At 37.6% G+C, this 15,160-nt stretch overlaps 2 protein-coding genes across 8 annotated transcripts; both read left to right on the top strand.

Annotated features, from left to right (window-relative positions):
• The first annotated feature begins 1,355 nt into the window (after window positions 1–1,355).
• On the top strand, window positions 1,356–6,662 carry LOC116200677. Of its 4 annotated transcripts, none has more exons than XM_031531521.1 (6): window positions 1,356–1,778; window positions 2,182–2,361; window positions 2,841–2,969; window positions 3,999–4,187; window positions 5,702–5,866; window positions 6,047–6,662. In XM_031531521.1, exons 1-6 carry the CDS (start codon window positions 1,554–1,556, stop codon window positions 6,359–6,361), a joined length of 1,203 nt encoding a protein of 400 aa, XP_031387381.1. In that variant the 5' UTR covers window positions 1,356–1,553; the 3' UTR covers window positions 6,362–6,662. The 4 variants fall into 4 exon arrangements, with proteins under 4 accessions (XP_031387381.1, XP_031387382.1, XP_031387384.1 ...); XM_031531522.1 differs by having other exon boundaries at window positions 2,844–2,969; XM_031531524.1 differs by having other exon boundaries at window positions 2,182–2,349.
• A 2,590-nt stretch (window positions 6,663–9,252) lies between these two features.
• LOC116199746 (protein NETWORKED 4A) lies at window positions 9,253–13,668 on the top strand. 4 transcript variants are annotated; one of them, XM_031530217.1, is made up of 4 exons: window positions 9,253–9,822; window positions 10,360–10,556; window positions 10,647–10,826; window positions 11,591–13,668. In XM_031530217.1, exons 3-4 carry the CDS (start codon window positions 10,733–10,735, stop codon window positions 13,243–13,245), a joined length of 1,749 nt encoding a protein of 582 aa, XP_031386077.1. In that variant the 5' UTR covers window positions 9,253–9,822; window positions 10,360–10,556; window positions 10,647–10,732; the 3' UTR covers window positions 13,246–13,668. The 4 variants fall into 4 exon arrangements, with proteins under 4 accessions (XP_031386077.1, XP_031386078.1, XP_031386079.1 ...); XM_031530218.1 differs by having other exon boundaries at window positions 10,360–10,454; XM_031530219.1 differs by lacking the exons at window positions 9,253–9,822; window positions 10,360–10,556 and having other exon boundaries at window positions 10,697–10,826; window positions 11,309–13,668.
• The last annotated feature ends 1,492 nt before the right edge of the window (window positions 13,669–15,160 follow it).

A 15,160-nucleotide genomic window follows, 5' to 3' on the forward strand; every position in this document is an offset into this window, starting at 1 on the left:
TTGATGACGTCGATGATTTTTCACGTGTCTCACGATAGACCTGCAAATAAGACTGAGAATTTCTTCTAACTCCTAATCTCTCCGTATGGGACGTCTAGATGGAGACACAAGCCCTTTTAATTAGGTGGAACTAGGGACCCCTCGGAATATTATTTCCTTATATGTCCTCTCATTAAAAGGATATTAACTGTAATTCACAAGATATAAAATATCTCACTCAAATAATCGAATATTTTGTGATATGAGGGCCACATAAATAAGAGATTATTTTCTTAATTATGTAAATACATAATATATTCTTACAAGATACTCATTCACTGTAAATAGAAAATTTGGACTTCGTTCAGATGAAAATATTTGGACTTCATTGAGATGCAAAGACTTCTGGTCTGATATAGACATTTGGACTTCTATGAGTTAGAATCGTGCAAACTTTCATTAATTAGGCTTTTCAATTTATGTGAATTAGGACGTTTATTTTTTGCATGTTCATTTGCAGTATCTCAAAGAATCACTCAATCAGAGCATAGTTTGATTTTTACTGGGCACTTTCCTATAAGTTAATACTCCCTTTTTATACTGTACGTACGTAGATTGATTGCATTGTCCAACATCAGAATGAAGCACCAATAAAAATAGCCTCGTCTATTTTACTTTATGTAATACTAGCCCTCCCCTGCACAAGCCACGTAGTTTTCATGTTTTTATGCAATGGACGAGGGTTGATTAACCTATTCGATACCTTTTTTTTTAATCGGAAATAAACCGATTCGATACTTTAACTTTGTAGACTATAAAATAATAAATTTCATCTTCAAATTAATCAGGTTTAAGTGAAAAATGATTAACTCCTTTTTTTAGCACTTTCCACATAAAAAAAGTGGTGATTCGTTAGATTAATTGAACAAAAAAGGAATGGAGTCGCGCTATTTTTTCCCCCTTAGGGAGGGAGAGTGTATAAAGAAACGTCCACATATATCTTTTTATTTTTATTTTTAAACCTTGTCAATTTATTTCCACTAAAGGTGTCCCTATTAAGCATCAAATCGTATATAAGAACAACTAACAAATCAAATAGTTTTCAGATGATTTTATATTTTTATGAAAATACGTTTATTTAAATTGTCAATGATTGATTTTAAAGAAAGAATAAAATAAATATTGAATTATGGAAGAGGTTAATGCTGAAATGCAATTCGGATCGAAGCTAGAAGAAAAAAAGGGCTGGGCTTGGCTATGTTGGGTAAGGGGCGAAAGTGGAAAGGAAAAGAAGAGGGGGAGGGACTACGCAATTTACTTTACTTATCGTATCTTTGGTACGGACAAATCTTTTCTTCTTCTTAAACCGCCCAACTCAGGTGAACGCTGTGTCATTGCTTCGTTGACTAGAAGATCTTACCTTACCCCCTTCCCGTCAGATTACAATTTCTAGGGTTTCTTATTTACGCCACTTCATTCTTGTGTTGTTCGACTTCAAGATCTGTCGATTCATTGACAGAAAGAAGTGCGACTGGTTAAGCAAATCGTTAATATAAAGAGTCTGGCGGTCAAAGATGGCATATAGGAGGAAGCAGCAACTCCCGAGGAGGCCATTGGCATCGGTACCTGGTGAATCTGACTATGAAGCTTCAACAACAGCTTCTTCTTCTTCCTCTTCTTCTTCTTCTTCTTCTTCTTCTTCCTTGGCAGCCAAAGCGATCAGAGCATCTTCTGCTCGCATGGACTCTTCACTTTCCTCCGCTTACGCCGCCGCTCCTCCGTCGTCTTCTCCTTTCGAGGTTCTTTCTCTTTCTTTTCTAGTATATAGCTTATTATTCTTGTTCAGTACCAACAATCAATGCAAATGTCGATCAACATCCTCGTGAGCGATTAAAGAACGGATTGAGCCTTTATCCTCTCGTTTCTGGTGCTTGCCGCAAATCCTGATTTTTGATAAGGCCTTGTGCTACCACTGGCTCAATCCATATCCTCCGAAGCAGTGGTAGTTGCCGGCCTGCCTGCCCATACGGATTATGCTAGTCTCTTTTGCCGTACTTGACGGACTCATAGTGCAATTTTTTTGCACCATTTGCCATATCTTTGATGTTCTCACCGTGGAGATTTCATTGGTGTCCCCTTAATCTTCAATTCCCTAAACCATTGACATGTTCTGACCATTATGTGACGCTTGCTATAATGCAGGATTCTAGGTCTAGTGACGCTGATTCAATGAAACATTCTACCGAACCCAAGCATGGATTTTGGGGAGCTTTGGCTAGGAAAGCTAAATCCATTATAGAGGACAATAATGTGTCACATCAACAGGAGACTCCAGAGGGGGAGGTGAATCCACAAATGGCGGATAAAAATGTAGGGGACAGGGTTAGTGAGGACACCCTTCTTTTTTAAACTCAATACATTAAGCACATAAAATTGCGTTGGGATTAATTGCTGCACAAAATGGATGGAGGAGTAAAGGAAGAAAGAGATCCAAAGAGGCAGTTAGTTCAAATACCAAGTTAACGACTAAGTAAATTTTAAATTTGACCTTATTTATTTAATTACTGGTTTTAACTTAATTGATGCTCTAGACTCTTATCTGCTCACTCTATTGGTTCCTTCCGTTTCTCCCTTATATTGTACCCTAACAAACTTTTTATAAACCCCTAACTAACCATTACGCACCAAATCAGATTATGTTTTATCAAAAGGCCCCTTACCTAAATATTATATTTATATATATATATATAAAACTCCACACCCCCCCCCCCCTCCAAATGTTAAGCCTTCTCATAATTAAGCTTGCATAGACACTTCTGAACTGTCTTTGGAATTCTGACATATTGTTGATATATTATTAGCAGCATGGTCATTCTCATCAATCATATCGGAGTCGGCGAAGATCGGAGAATCCAGCCTTACAGAAAGGACTAGATGCAATTGCTTCCTCTCTTAATTATATTGGTGGTACCATTGGTACTGTTGTGGAGGTAACGTTATGGAGGAATTGCTTTCCTTGAATTTACTTTGGTTCTTTTGGAGAATGTTTTCTTACTTACTTATTATTTATTTATTTACATATTTTTGTTTTTGCTTTCTTCCTGCATTCTAACATGTAGACTTGAGAGTGCGGTTGCTCTCTCATGTTTACCTGTAAAATATGTGCTGTAACTGTGTGTTAACTCATTGTCCATGCATGCATGCATGTTTAGAAATTTGACTGGGGCTTAGGGATAGGTGGTAATGTCACTGATGTTTACAGCTGTGGAGACTTCTGGTAGTGGGGACGGTGGGGGTGGCCGAGAGGGATTGTTTACTCCTGTTTGGCACACTATAATTTAAGAGCTTTACTTGGTGTTATTTGCTTCTAATTTTTTAGGTATGGCAAGCCCACACAGTAAATAGGAGCCAATTACTTCTGATCTACTCAAAGAAGTCAGATATCACCCACAAGCTTCTCAAAAGACTGAGAATTCCTAGTCTACACCTCGACAACATCACCCTCTTATTACCATTTTATCTTTATATAGCTTTTTGGATTAAAGTTCTAGATTGGCTTGAAGTGGACGGCATAATTGTTGAAGAATTGGTAGTATATAATGGATGATTGAGCTGATAGGACATGGTAAGGATTTGCTAGTATGACTACCTAAGTGCAAGATATAGGCCTTCAATCCCACCTCGGAAAATCCGTACTTTGATGTGGGATTTATATGGCCTTAGGTTAATAACTATGAACTCAGTTCAGGTTGAATGGGCTCCATCAGGTTTAAATTTTTTGGCCACTGATCTTTTCTTTTCTTTTTATTTTTTTTTTTGGTTATGTGTAAGTCTATAAACTGCTGAGAACCTTTGAGATGAAAAAAGTCAAGTTTTCCCAGGTTGGTTTTTCTTTTCTCCAGTTTTTTCTTGCACCCCTTCTTCATTGTAGGAATTATTTGCTCTGTACCTGGGTTAATTAGGTGAGATTCACTCATTTATTACACACACACACAGACACAAGCGGTTTTATTTTTCAGGAGGGCCTTACTATTGTGGAGAACAGAGCAGCTGAAATAATTCATGATACAAGCAAGACCATAAAGAAAAAGCCCAGCAGATTTGAGGAACATGATCCTACATATGGCCAGCATTGTCCAATTCAACAATCTCGAACTGAAGATGAAAAGCAGAGTGAACAGGAAATTCAATTGAAGGCATCCCGCGATGTAAGGTGGCAACTTTGTAGTGCTTTTTCATGTGATGGCTTATGTGGGTTCTCGTTACCTATATTTCGTGCATCTTTTAGATTCTTCCACCCCCACCCCCCCAACCCCAACCTCCCCCCCCCCCCCCCCCACCCCCTCTCTCTCTCCCTGTGGCCAAGTGCATCTTTTAGGTAAAAAGCCCCAAAGTGGCAACTTTGGCAATTTTGTAGTTTGTGGGTCTTTTGTATTTTTAACCACTCAGGCAAGAGGTTAACACAAAATTGCGAATCTGAGTACTTTTACTGCAAACCTTCTCTACCTATATTTCGTGCATCTTTTAGATTTTTTGGGGCCAAGTGCATCTTTCAATTAAAAAGCCCCAAATTGGCAACTTTGGCAATTTTGTAGTCTGTGTTACCTTTATTTATTTATTTATTTATCTTATTTTTAAGCACTCAGGCAAGAGGTTAACACAAAAACTGCAAATCTGAGTACTTTTACTGCAGACCTATCTATATAATGACATTTCATTATCCTCATGCATGTACATTTGCTAAAAACTTGATAAAAGAGCTGGATTCTTTTTATGTGTAAATGCGGCAATTGTCAATTATCTGCGTGTGACAACACTGGGCTCATATATTTGCAGGTAATATATGTGATACTTGTTGCTTGATCTGGACCAACATATCTAACTTGTTTTCAGAAGTAACTAGTCTTTGCTCTGGTGCTGAAATTATTAGATGATGTGGGGACAAGAATTAACTTTTAACTTACTAGCTGTCTTGCAGTAAGCATTAGCTTGTCTCAAAAGGGAATGGGTAGAAATAGTTGTGCAAACTGCATTTTTAGGAAACACACTAGAAAAAAAAAAGTTAATGGGCTGCCGCTGAATAATTTTACTTAAAAACATTTATATTTGGAATTGACATTCTGATTACATAAGTTTCAAAATTACTGTAATTTTGTCAAGTTTGTTTTTATTTATAAAATAATATTCACAAATATTTCTCAAGATCTCATAATAAATAGGAGAATTATATCATATTATTTAAGGATAATTCATGTTGAATTATATCTTATTATTTATTTGACTTAAAATAGATTTATTGAAGGCAAATCATTTGCATTTTAGATATATATATGTATATATATATATATATATATATATATTAGTTTAGGATATTCACAATAGCGTGATACATTATTGTAATGATTGCTAGAGTAAGATCAAATAAAAAATACTCTGATAAAAAAGTAAGAAATAAATAACCATGTGGTCAAGATTGATTGAAGTGAAACAAATCAATTCCTTGAAACGTAAGCTAATGCTCGAGTGCCAAGCTAAGAAGAGTTCCAACTTCCAAAATTTTCCTTTTTTTTAAAAAAAAATTGTGAAGAAAGAAGAGAGAAGGAAGTTTTAGAAAATCCTTTGGAACTCTCCTTAAGCTTGAATATATATGTATATATATAATCATCATCTGGTTCGACAGGTCTTGATAGCAAGTGATGTGCTAATTTGCCATTCATTGCAGGTTGCAATGGCCATGGCTGCAAAAGCAAAGCTTCTTCTTCGGGAGCTGAAGACTGTCAAAGCAGATTTGGCATTTGCAAAGGAGCGTTGCGCGCAGCTTGAAGAAGAAAATAAAATGCTTCGGGAGAATCGTGGACAGCTTGAGAGCCCCGAGGACGACGATTTGGTATGGCCATGGTGGAAGTTATTCCATTATGTAAACATGCACAGTTTGAGAGCATAATCTAATTCTGTAGGGGATGGATGTCGTAGTTCATGATAGAGGAGATTAACATTGTTGCAAACATGAGGTGTGTAGTTTTGGAATCTGAATAACGTGTTTTCCTTCTTCGCCTCCACCGACCAGATACGACTTCAATTGGAGACGCTTTTGGCAGAGAAGGCGCGATTGGCACATGAGAACTCGGTGTATGCCCGGGAGAATCGTTTTCTACGGGAGGTGGTTGAATACCACCAACTGACCATGCAAGATGTCATATACCTGGACGAGACTTCTGAAGAGGTCAGTGAGGTTTACCCAACTAACAAGGTGTCTCTGCTATCGAGTCGACCTGCTTCTGCTGCTCTTGCTGCAGCAGTGCCACCCTCTTCTTTCCATATGCCCCGTACCTCCTCCCAGCATAGACAACAGCAGCCTACTGATGCTCATTCTCGTTCATAGCCTCCAGCACATTCTTTTACCTCCTGGTCTGCGGGGGCAGTGACTGATACATTCCGGTGGATAGGAGGGTGAGCTGTAATTATTGTGAGCTTATCCTGTACTGTACCTGATGATGCGCGGGGTGGCCTCTGTTGTATTTCTGATTTATCAATATGCAAATGAAGTCGGCATTCCCTTTTTTTTTTTTTCCTCCTCCTAAAGAGGATTATGGCTTTGTTTGCCATCTACAATTTATGGACTGCATATATAGTTGTAGTACACTTTGGTGGTGCGTGTTTATACCAGTTAAGTGTTTAAATTAGTTTATCGCCACTTAATTGGATTTAACTTATATTTGTTTAATACAAAAAATTGACTTAATTTATTGAGTCAAAAAAAGCACTTAGGGGCCGTTTGGATTCAGAATTAAAATTATTTTGATTTTGATTTTGATTTTGATTGTGGAAAAGGAAAAATGAGATGTGATTATAAATTTGAATTGGGAAACGTGTATTTTTGTTGTGTAGTGTGTTGAATTAAAGTTAAATTTAAAATTTTTGAATTGGGAAATGTATATTTTTATTGTGTAATGTGTTGAGTTAAAGTTAAAGTTAAAATCAATTGTCTTTGAATACAAACGAGATCTTAATAATTCATGTACTAAAAATTGTGGTTTGTTCGGTTTTAGAGTTGAAATTTCACTCCTTTCTATTACAGCTTAATATAAATAAAAGTATATATATTATGTATACGATACCTAAAACCCGTGCAAGGGCAAAAAAACTAGTATGTGTTTGGTTGCCCAAAATAATTAATTTTCAGAACTTAATAGATTTTCGCTAGTTTGATAAATGAAAAGAAATTGATTTAACTTAATAAATTTATGTCAAAAAAAGTGTTGAATGATTAAATAATTTGGGACCTATTTAACCATTCAATACTTCTTTTTGACTAATTCGCTCGGTGGGTCATTTTTCATATTTATAGCGATACCCTTGAAGGTTTAAGTAATTGCAATTTGGCCCCAATTTCCATATTTGTTGAGAAGGTTAGAGAGAGACGAACGAGAGAAGGAGGGTATTTTTTGACTAATAAATATAGGAATAATCATGGGTTTATATAGGAATTGGGCATTATCATTTAACTGCTTGAGCTTTTAAGTGAATATGGGCCCGGGCCCGAATCTGAGTCCGTATAAGCCCAATAGAAATTTAATATAGTATCAGAGTTTAAGTGGTTTTTTTCAAAATATTTCGGTTCTTGTTTAGTTCGGACTAATTTTCTTTAGAACAAAAGAACCGCCTCAAAACTATTTGGGAGAATGAAAAATCGCTTGCACATGGTTTCGTTTCTTCAGGGATCGAAAGTGGAAAAATTGTGAGACAATTGTAGAAATTTTGAAAATGATCAAGAATAGCAAAAAAAATAAAATTTGACGTTTTCCTTTCTTTTTTCACACAAATGAATTAACATGTACAATAACACTACAACTTAATTATTTCTTAAAAAAATTGAGCAATATATCAACCATTTTAGTGGAAATATATATATATATATATATATATATGAATTTTCAAGTAGGGGTACCGTCGGAGTTTTCGGCCAGTACCCATTATTTTTGGGTAGATTTTTCATGCCCTTGAATATCATCCATAAATACTTTTAGGTTTTTCGAATTCGATTTTTTCGGTTAGGGTAGGTTCGATTTTTTCAAGATTTTTCTAAAACCCTTACCGAGAGCAGCCAAAAGTGTGTCTCGTGTTAATCCCTTTCACCCCGAGCATGGAAGGTGAGCCTGGCTTGAGATCGGTTGTTGATGGTGGATGTTTAAGGGCACGTGACAATGTGCAGGCAGAAATAGATCACCTGTTGCACATAAGGGCAGGTGTTGAGAATGTTAATCTCACATGGAAAAAATAAAGAAATAACCATGGACAATTTATCAGCTTAAACTTTTAAGTGGAAATGAGTCCAAGCCCGTATAAGTACAATGGAAATTCAATATGGTATCAGAGTTAAGGTTACATGTATGCGTACCCACGACTGCATGCGCACTAACACCACACCAAGCTTAATATGTTCGAGAGTAGCCCAAAGAACGCCTCGTGTTAGTCTTCCTCATTTGAGCCTGGCTCGAGGTTAGTTGAGGGCGGGTGTTGTAGGTGAGGGTGGGTGTTGCATGTGATGGAGGGTGTTGAGGATGCTAATCTCGCACTAAAAAAAAAAGAAGGAATAACCATGAGTTTATATAAAGATTGGGTACCAACACTTGACGGTTTGAGCTTTTAGTGTATATAAAAATTCAATAGACGTTAATAGATGACACGTGGCAAAAGGTCATTGGTGATTGATGTGGTGAGTCACGTCAACAAAAATATTAAAAAAAATTTGAAGCTCGGGCAACCGGAGATAGGGAGGAAGGCGACGGCCTCAATAGCTGCCATCCCTAAATCTTCATTGGAGAAGCTATTGAACCCTCTGTGTGATTCGATCATAGCACAGAGGTCTTAATTAGTCTTCTAGGATTCGATCAAAACCTCAAAACGGAATGAACAATTTCATTTCGCACGTGATCATGTTTTCAAAATAAGCCCAAATTTTCAAAAAACGGTTCCTTATTGTTTTGCTCATGACCTTGTTTTCTTTTGAAACCCACCGTCAACAAAACTAATGGAAATTTGGACGATTGCTAAATGGTACGAAAAAAAAATGAAAGTTCGTGTATTCTTTAATAAAAAGAAAATATAATTTTTGACAAAATGTAAAAAAATATAAAACCTTAAAACCTTAAAATTTTTTAAAAAAAGTTCATAATTTTTTTTGACATTTCTCCGATAACAAAAGAGCCACTTATTATTAGCAAACTGTAGGCGTAGCAGTAATCAAGAAGAAGATTATTGTTTGTTGACCATGGCAACCTATAAGCCTCTGGCCGGCCATTTATCATTATATCATCAAGGTTATTAAGTCCCAAACAGAAGGCCCGTTCTACTTCTCTCCTCCTTTCGCTCATCGAGGCTGCCTCCTCCTCTTCCTCTTCCTTGATCTCTATGTCCATCTCTTCAATTCTGATTTGATTTGATCTTTTTGGTTGTTATTGCTGGGCTGATCACTTATCTGCGGCGGCGCCGTTCGGTTCTGCTTGCCTTGCGCCTCCGCCTACCGCCCATAGCTTAGAAGGTCCGGGTATTAATTGGAATTCGCCGTTCCTTCCGGCCTGCCTAAATTCCTATGCCGCCGGAAAAAATCGTGCGTGACACACACATACATACCTAAGATCAAGCAAAAACCCCCACCACCCCCCGCGCTGGATCTCTCTCCCCATCCCTCCCCCTCTCTCAAAAAGAAAAGTCTCCGACATTGCCGAGAACGGGAAGTCTCCTCCTCTCTCCTCCGTTCTTGTCAGGCGCCTTTTGGCTTCGTTCCATCAGTATCGGCCGGCCAATTTGTCGCTTCCCGATCGTTGCGATCCCAAGGCAAAGGTAAACCCGAAAATGTCAGCTTCTCTCTCTCAAGTCTTACGGCAGTGCGCGATAAGTGTGAATACCAGAAGTCGTCAATCAAAAAAATTACCGCAACTGAAAGTCACTGTAATTGCACTCCCCTCCCTAGCTTGCTGCCTGGTTCCAGATTTTCTAAGTCATGCATCTATCCATCCATCTGTCAATAAATACCATATATAATTACTAATATATATTTATATGTAGTTATATCAAAATAATATGAGATTATTATATTTCTTTTTCCTTTTCTATTTAAATAAATTTCAACGGAGAGAGAAAACAGAGGACGGAGGCTCGTGGGTGCAGCTGGACCTGTCGTCCGGACAGTTGTCTGTTTGTCATGTTGTAAAGTCAGAAGAACATTTTTTTTCTTTCTCCATCTGATCCTGATCCTTCTCCCGCGTAGATATTTGAATTTCCTGCCCTTTTATTTTATTTATTTAATTTTTTGCTATTATTCCTTTTTTTCTTTTCTTATTCGGTAGGATGCTATTTTAATTCATTGATCATTCCTAGGTCTTGGTGCGTGCCTTGGCCGCGTTGACTAACTTTGGTTCTAATAATCAGAGCTTTGTCCGAGTGTGAAAGCGGTCGGTGCCGATAATTTTAGGGTAAGGATATATAAACACAAAAAAAGGGAAAGGAGAGAAGGGTAAGGATGTTGTTGTCTTGTGGTTAATCCTGATGTTTACCTCAAAACACTCCTTGGGACGGTTTGTTTTCTCTTCCTGTTCCTCGGATTCTTCCTTTCATCCTCTTGTGGTTGCTATTTTTGAACTTCGCTCTGGTTTCTTAACGTCTAGGTGCATCGATTCCAGCTCCTTATAAATGGTCGTCGTCCTACAATTGGAAACGCTCTAGGTTGGTTGATAATTGGAAATAGAGGAATATGAAGAGACTGGAATCGCGGAAGTCACATTCCTGGTGGTGGGATAGTCACATCAATCCCAAGAACTCGAGATGGCTTGCTGAGAATCTGGAGGGTAAGCAGACGAAAAAATCACTTTTCTTCGTGATGGGTCATAGATAACCTCCCCTGCTAATGAAACCTCTTTTTATCCAAATCTTCTCGTTTTGAGGTCATCCTATTTTTGGTACAAATGAGTGCATAGATGCATATCTTGTAGAATCATACTGAATATTTGAAGACTATATGTATATGTAGCTCTGAATGATACAAATTCCACCGCTGGAGCTCATTCATATGTGAATCAGGGTCTTGTCATATTGTTCTTGTATTAGCACATTAGAGGGGTGAGCTAGTTAAGGAGCTGAGATCTCTAACCAAGCTGATTTTTTTTTTTTTTTAATTTTAGCTGCAAATAATGGAATTCGTAATAAATTTTCTGTGTCAGTAGAGGTGGAAAATTTTCACCAACGTCCTATGGAAGAAATTCCATTAGGAATGGGTAACATAATTTAGAATGAAAGGCCCTCTCTGATAGACGGCCTTTGTTGGTGTTAGGTAGGAGCTATCCAGCACATACATGTTAAAGTTTGGATCAGGGACCAAGATTCCGGCATGTCCCCATTTTTCTCCAGTGAAAAGTCTGGTCCGTCGGATTTTAAATGTGTGAACAAGGTCTATGTCTGATTTTCGGACTCCGAATGGACTCTTGGCAATTCATCTACCCTTTGCCTGGGATTTATGAAAGCGAATTCATCTGTATTTGTTTTTTCTGGAGCTGATGCATGAGAAGGTCAAATGCTGAGAAAAAGAGGATGACCCAATGTCTTGTGATGCCAGAGATGGACCAAAGTGTGAAGAGGATGTTGAAGCTGATAGTGGACGATGGGGATTCTTTCGCGAAGAAGGCAGAGATGTACTACAGGAAAAGGCCCGAGCTTATCTCCCATGTTGAGGAATTCTATCGCATGTACAGGTCCCTAGCTGAACGATATGATCATCTTACTGTTGAATTGCGGAAGAATATCCCTTCAGATCTCCAATCCCAGGGGTCGGGCATATCTGAACTTGGTTATGAAACCCCATCGTCACTTCCTTCCCCTGACTTGAGGCTAGCCCGGCGTAAATCTGGGCAGCAAGCTGCTGGTTTTGACTTTTTCCTTGGTGCTGGTGGCAGCTCGTCAGATAACTTCCACAGGGAAGCAGATGAATCGTCTTCCCTCACTGATTCAGATCCTGACTGTGATGCTTCCTCTGTCAACAACTACTCGGTTATATCAGGGAATGGCGGTGATCAAGCATTGCAAGTGAGAGTATTTGAACTGGAAAATGAGCTCCTTGACACGAAAGAGAAGCTTCTTCAAGTTCAGCATGAAGAGGCTTCGGATGCTTACTGGAAGGATGTGATCAAGAATGGTAGCACTTTTCAAGATTCTTCAACTTTCAATGTTAAATATGAGGAGGAGCTCAGAATTGCAAGGGAGAAGGTGCATCTTTCGGAGGAAGAGATCTCAAAGTTGAAGTTTAAGCTCCAAAAGTATGAATCTGAAGCTCTTTCTGCTAATTTGCTGGATGGACAGTCGGATGTGCCTCTAGTGGAAGAGCTGAAGAAGTTAAAGGAAAAGCTTCAGGATTCTACGAGTGAGATTGATAGCCTGAAAAAGGAAATCGAAAGTGGCAGATCACAGGGAAAGAATCACAAAATATCGGACCACCTTGAGTTGGCTCAGAAAGATGCTGCTGGATGGAAAGCGAAGTTCAGCGCGGAGAGGAGAGAGGTCACCAAGCTTCAGGAAAGACTTGCAAGGTTGAAAAGCAGCTTATCAGACCGGGATCATGAGATCAGGGAACTTAAGACAGCAGTATCCGATGCTGAGGAGAAGATATTTCCTGAGAAGGCTGAGATTAAGGCTGAAATAGCTAGATTGATGGAGGAATGTGCTTGCATGGAGGAACATCTCAGAGAGTGGGAATCGCGTGGCCGTTCAATGGAGGAGGAAATCAGGAAGGTGAAGGCTGAGATGTTGCGAGTGGAAGAAAGACTTAACACTGAGATCCAGCAATTAAAGGCAGACATTATTGATAGAGATCAGCACATACTAGATTTGATGCGAAGCTTCGAAGCAATGCAATTGGAAATGGCTGGACTTAGTGATGAGGTTGTTGCGCTGAAAACAGATGTTTGCTCTAAGGACTATCAGATTGCCCAAATTAATGAGCAGATGCACCGATTGCAAGGGGAATGTGCAGAGCTCATTGCAGCTTCTAACAGGGCTGATGGATTGGCTGAAGAGTTGAGTTCGAGGGTGGAGGAACTGGAGGGAGAGGTTGAAAAGCAGAGGCTTGCGATTTTGGAAGGAGCAGAAGAGAAGCGAGAAGCCATCAGACAGCTGTGTTTCTCGTTGGAGCATTACAGGAGCAGTTATTGCAAGCTCCGCCATGCCTTCTTAGGGCATAATAACAAGCAATATAGGCGCACTTCAGTAGCTTATTGAACCCCTCCTGCATGTGCCGGTTTGCTCACTACAGCCTTTATGGAGAAGCAAATTTTAGTAGGCTTTCCTTGTCTATGATAGAAGGTTTTACGCACAATAATTGAAGGTTTGCGCACTAGCACAATAATGGAAGGTTTTACCCCGTCTATGATCTGAGGAGGGAGATTTGGAGTCAAAGTTAATACTCTTTAATCAGTGATTTGGCCGTCCCTGTAATTTGGCCGGTCTGTGATCACCCTTTGAGTTGCTTTGTGTATTATGTATTAAATTTCTTTAAGGAAAAAGACAAAAACCCCCCTTGTGCTTTGGGGTTAGGGTAAATTGCACCTTGTTCTTTCGTTTGAGATAAATCGCACCATGTTCTTTGCTCCGTCAGACATAGAGGGTTACGGCGTCAAATTAATTTTCATTTTCGGTCCTCAATCTTTAATCTTTTAATCATTTTGGATTAAAATGAAACAAAAAAGAAAGTTTAGGATATGAATCATAAAAGAAAAAGATTTAGAATCAAAATGATTAAAAGGTTAAAGATTGAGGATTGAAAATGAAAAATAATTTGACGCCGCGACCCCTTATGTCTGACGGAGCAAAGAACATGGTGCGATTTGTCCCAAACGAAAGAACTATGTGCAATTTGTCCCAATCCCAAAGTATAAGGAGGTTTTCGTCTTTTTCCCATTTCTTTATTAACCTCCGAGGGTCTCCTCTTGAGTTAAGATTTGTGAAAAGCCTTGAGCGAGTATGTGATGTGGAGAACGAGAACATGCTATGCATGATTATCTTCTGCAGTTTGTCGATGAGTAAGTTGTAGAGCTCTGCATAATTATTACTATTGGTTGTGGAGCTCGTGAATTGCACGAGATAGTTTCACCAGTTTAAAAAGAAATTATGAAAAAAATTTGAAAGAAAAATTGCATTGCTTAACTTGTCACATATAGAATTATATTTTGCCTCTTACATCTACACTAATAACTGAACAAAATTAAACTAAATTCGTATAAAAAGTTGAAATAAATAATGAAAATAAAAGGAAAATTATCTATAATATGTGGAAGTCACATATATCAGAAAAAGAAAGAACGATAAAAAATAAAACTCAACATGAAACTTTTTCAAGCTAAATTCAAAAGAACACCTTAGTTGACTGAACATATCAGGGTGTGCTATTCGTAATGTTCCACAAAGAATCTATAAAAAATATAATCAGATTTTTTGATAATTTCAAAAGATTTTATAATAAAAAATAATTTGATCATATTGCATTCAATTGGAGATCACCATAGTATCTAAATTTTTTTTGGTATTTTCAGTTTTTTCTAAAATGAACTATTATAATTGAAAATAATTTTAGAAGATTTTGTTGATAATTTTATAATCAAAAATAATTTAAAATTTTAAAAACTCAAAGGACGGAGAAAATTCCATTTGAAAATCGAGTTTTTTAAGGCCATTTGGTTGGACCCACCTCGTCCTTACTTTCATATATATATTAGTCGTGAAACCCTGTGCTGCAAGGGATAGAATTTGATAAAAAAAATTTAAAGAATTTTATAATATAGTATGTTAAACATTAATGTATATTAATATATATCATTATAATTTATATTTTCTTTAATATTATTATAAGATTAAATAATAACTTTGATCATACAGATTATGAAATAGTTCTTATTAAAAATGACAAATTGAAATTAGTACGTTACTGTATAAGTTATAAAATGTGAAACAAATTGAAAAACTCATGTTTTTAAAATTGAAGAACTCACGTCTACCTTAGCAAAATAATAGACATGTTTGGCCTTTAACATTGTCAATATTTGTATGGTGTTATGTTGTATTAAAAATTGACCTTGTGAAAAAATATTAGTTTTAAAAATTTGTTCTTGGATAACATTAATACACCCAAAAGGATAAA

This window comes from Punica granatum, chromosome 3 (genome assembly GCF_007655135.1).
Source record: "Punica granatum isolate Tunisia-2019 chromosome 3, ASM765513v2, whole genome shotgun sequence".
NCBI lineage: Eukaryota > Viridiplantae > Streptophyta > Magnoliopsida > Myrtales > Lythraceae > Punica > Punica granatum.

Coding starts and splice junctions, on each gene's coding strand:
- LOC116200677 (XM_031531521.1), top strand. CDS start 1,554: ATGGCATATAGGAGGAAGCAGCAACTCCCGAGGAGGCCATTGGCATCG. Junction 2,970..3,998: donor CCATTGGTACTGTTGTGGAG/GTAACGTTATGG, acceptor TTTATTTTTCAG/GAGGGCCTTACTATTGTGGA. Junction 4,188..5,701: donor AATTGAAGGCATCCCGCGAT/GTAAGGTGGCAA, acceptor CATTCATTGCAG/GTTGCAATGGCCATGGCTGC.
- LOC116199746 (XM_031530217.1), top strand. CDS start 10,733: ATGAAGAGACTGGAATCGCGGAAGTCACATTCCTGGTGGTGGGATAGT. Junction 10,827..11,590: donor GCTTGCTGAGAATCTGGAGG/GTAAGCAGACGA, acceptor TTGTGATGCCAG/AGATGGACCAAAGTGTGAAG.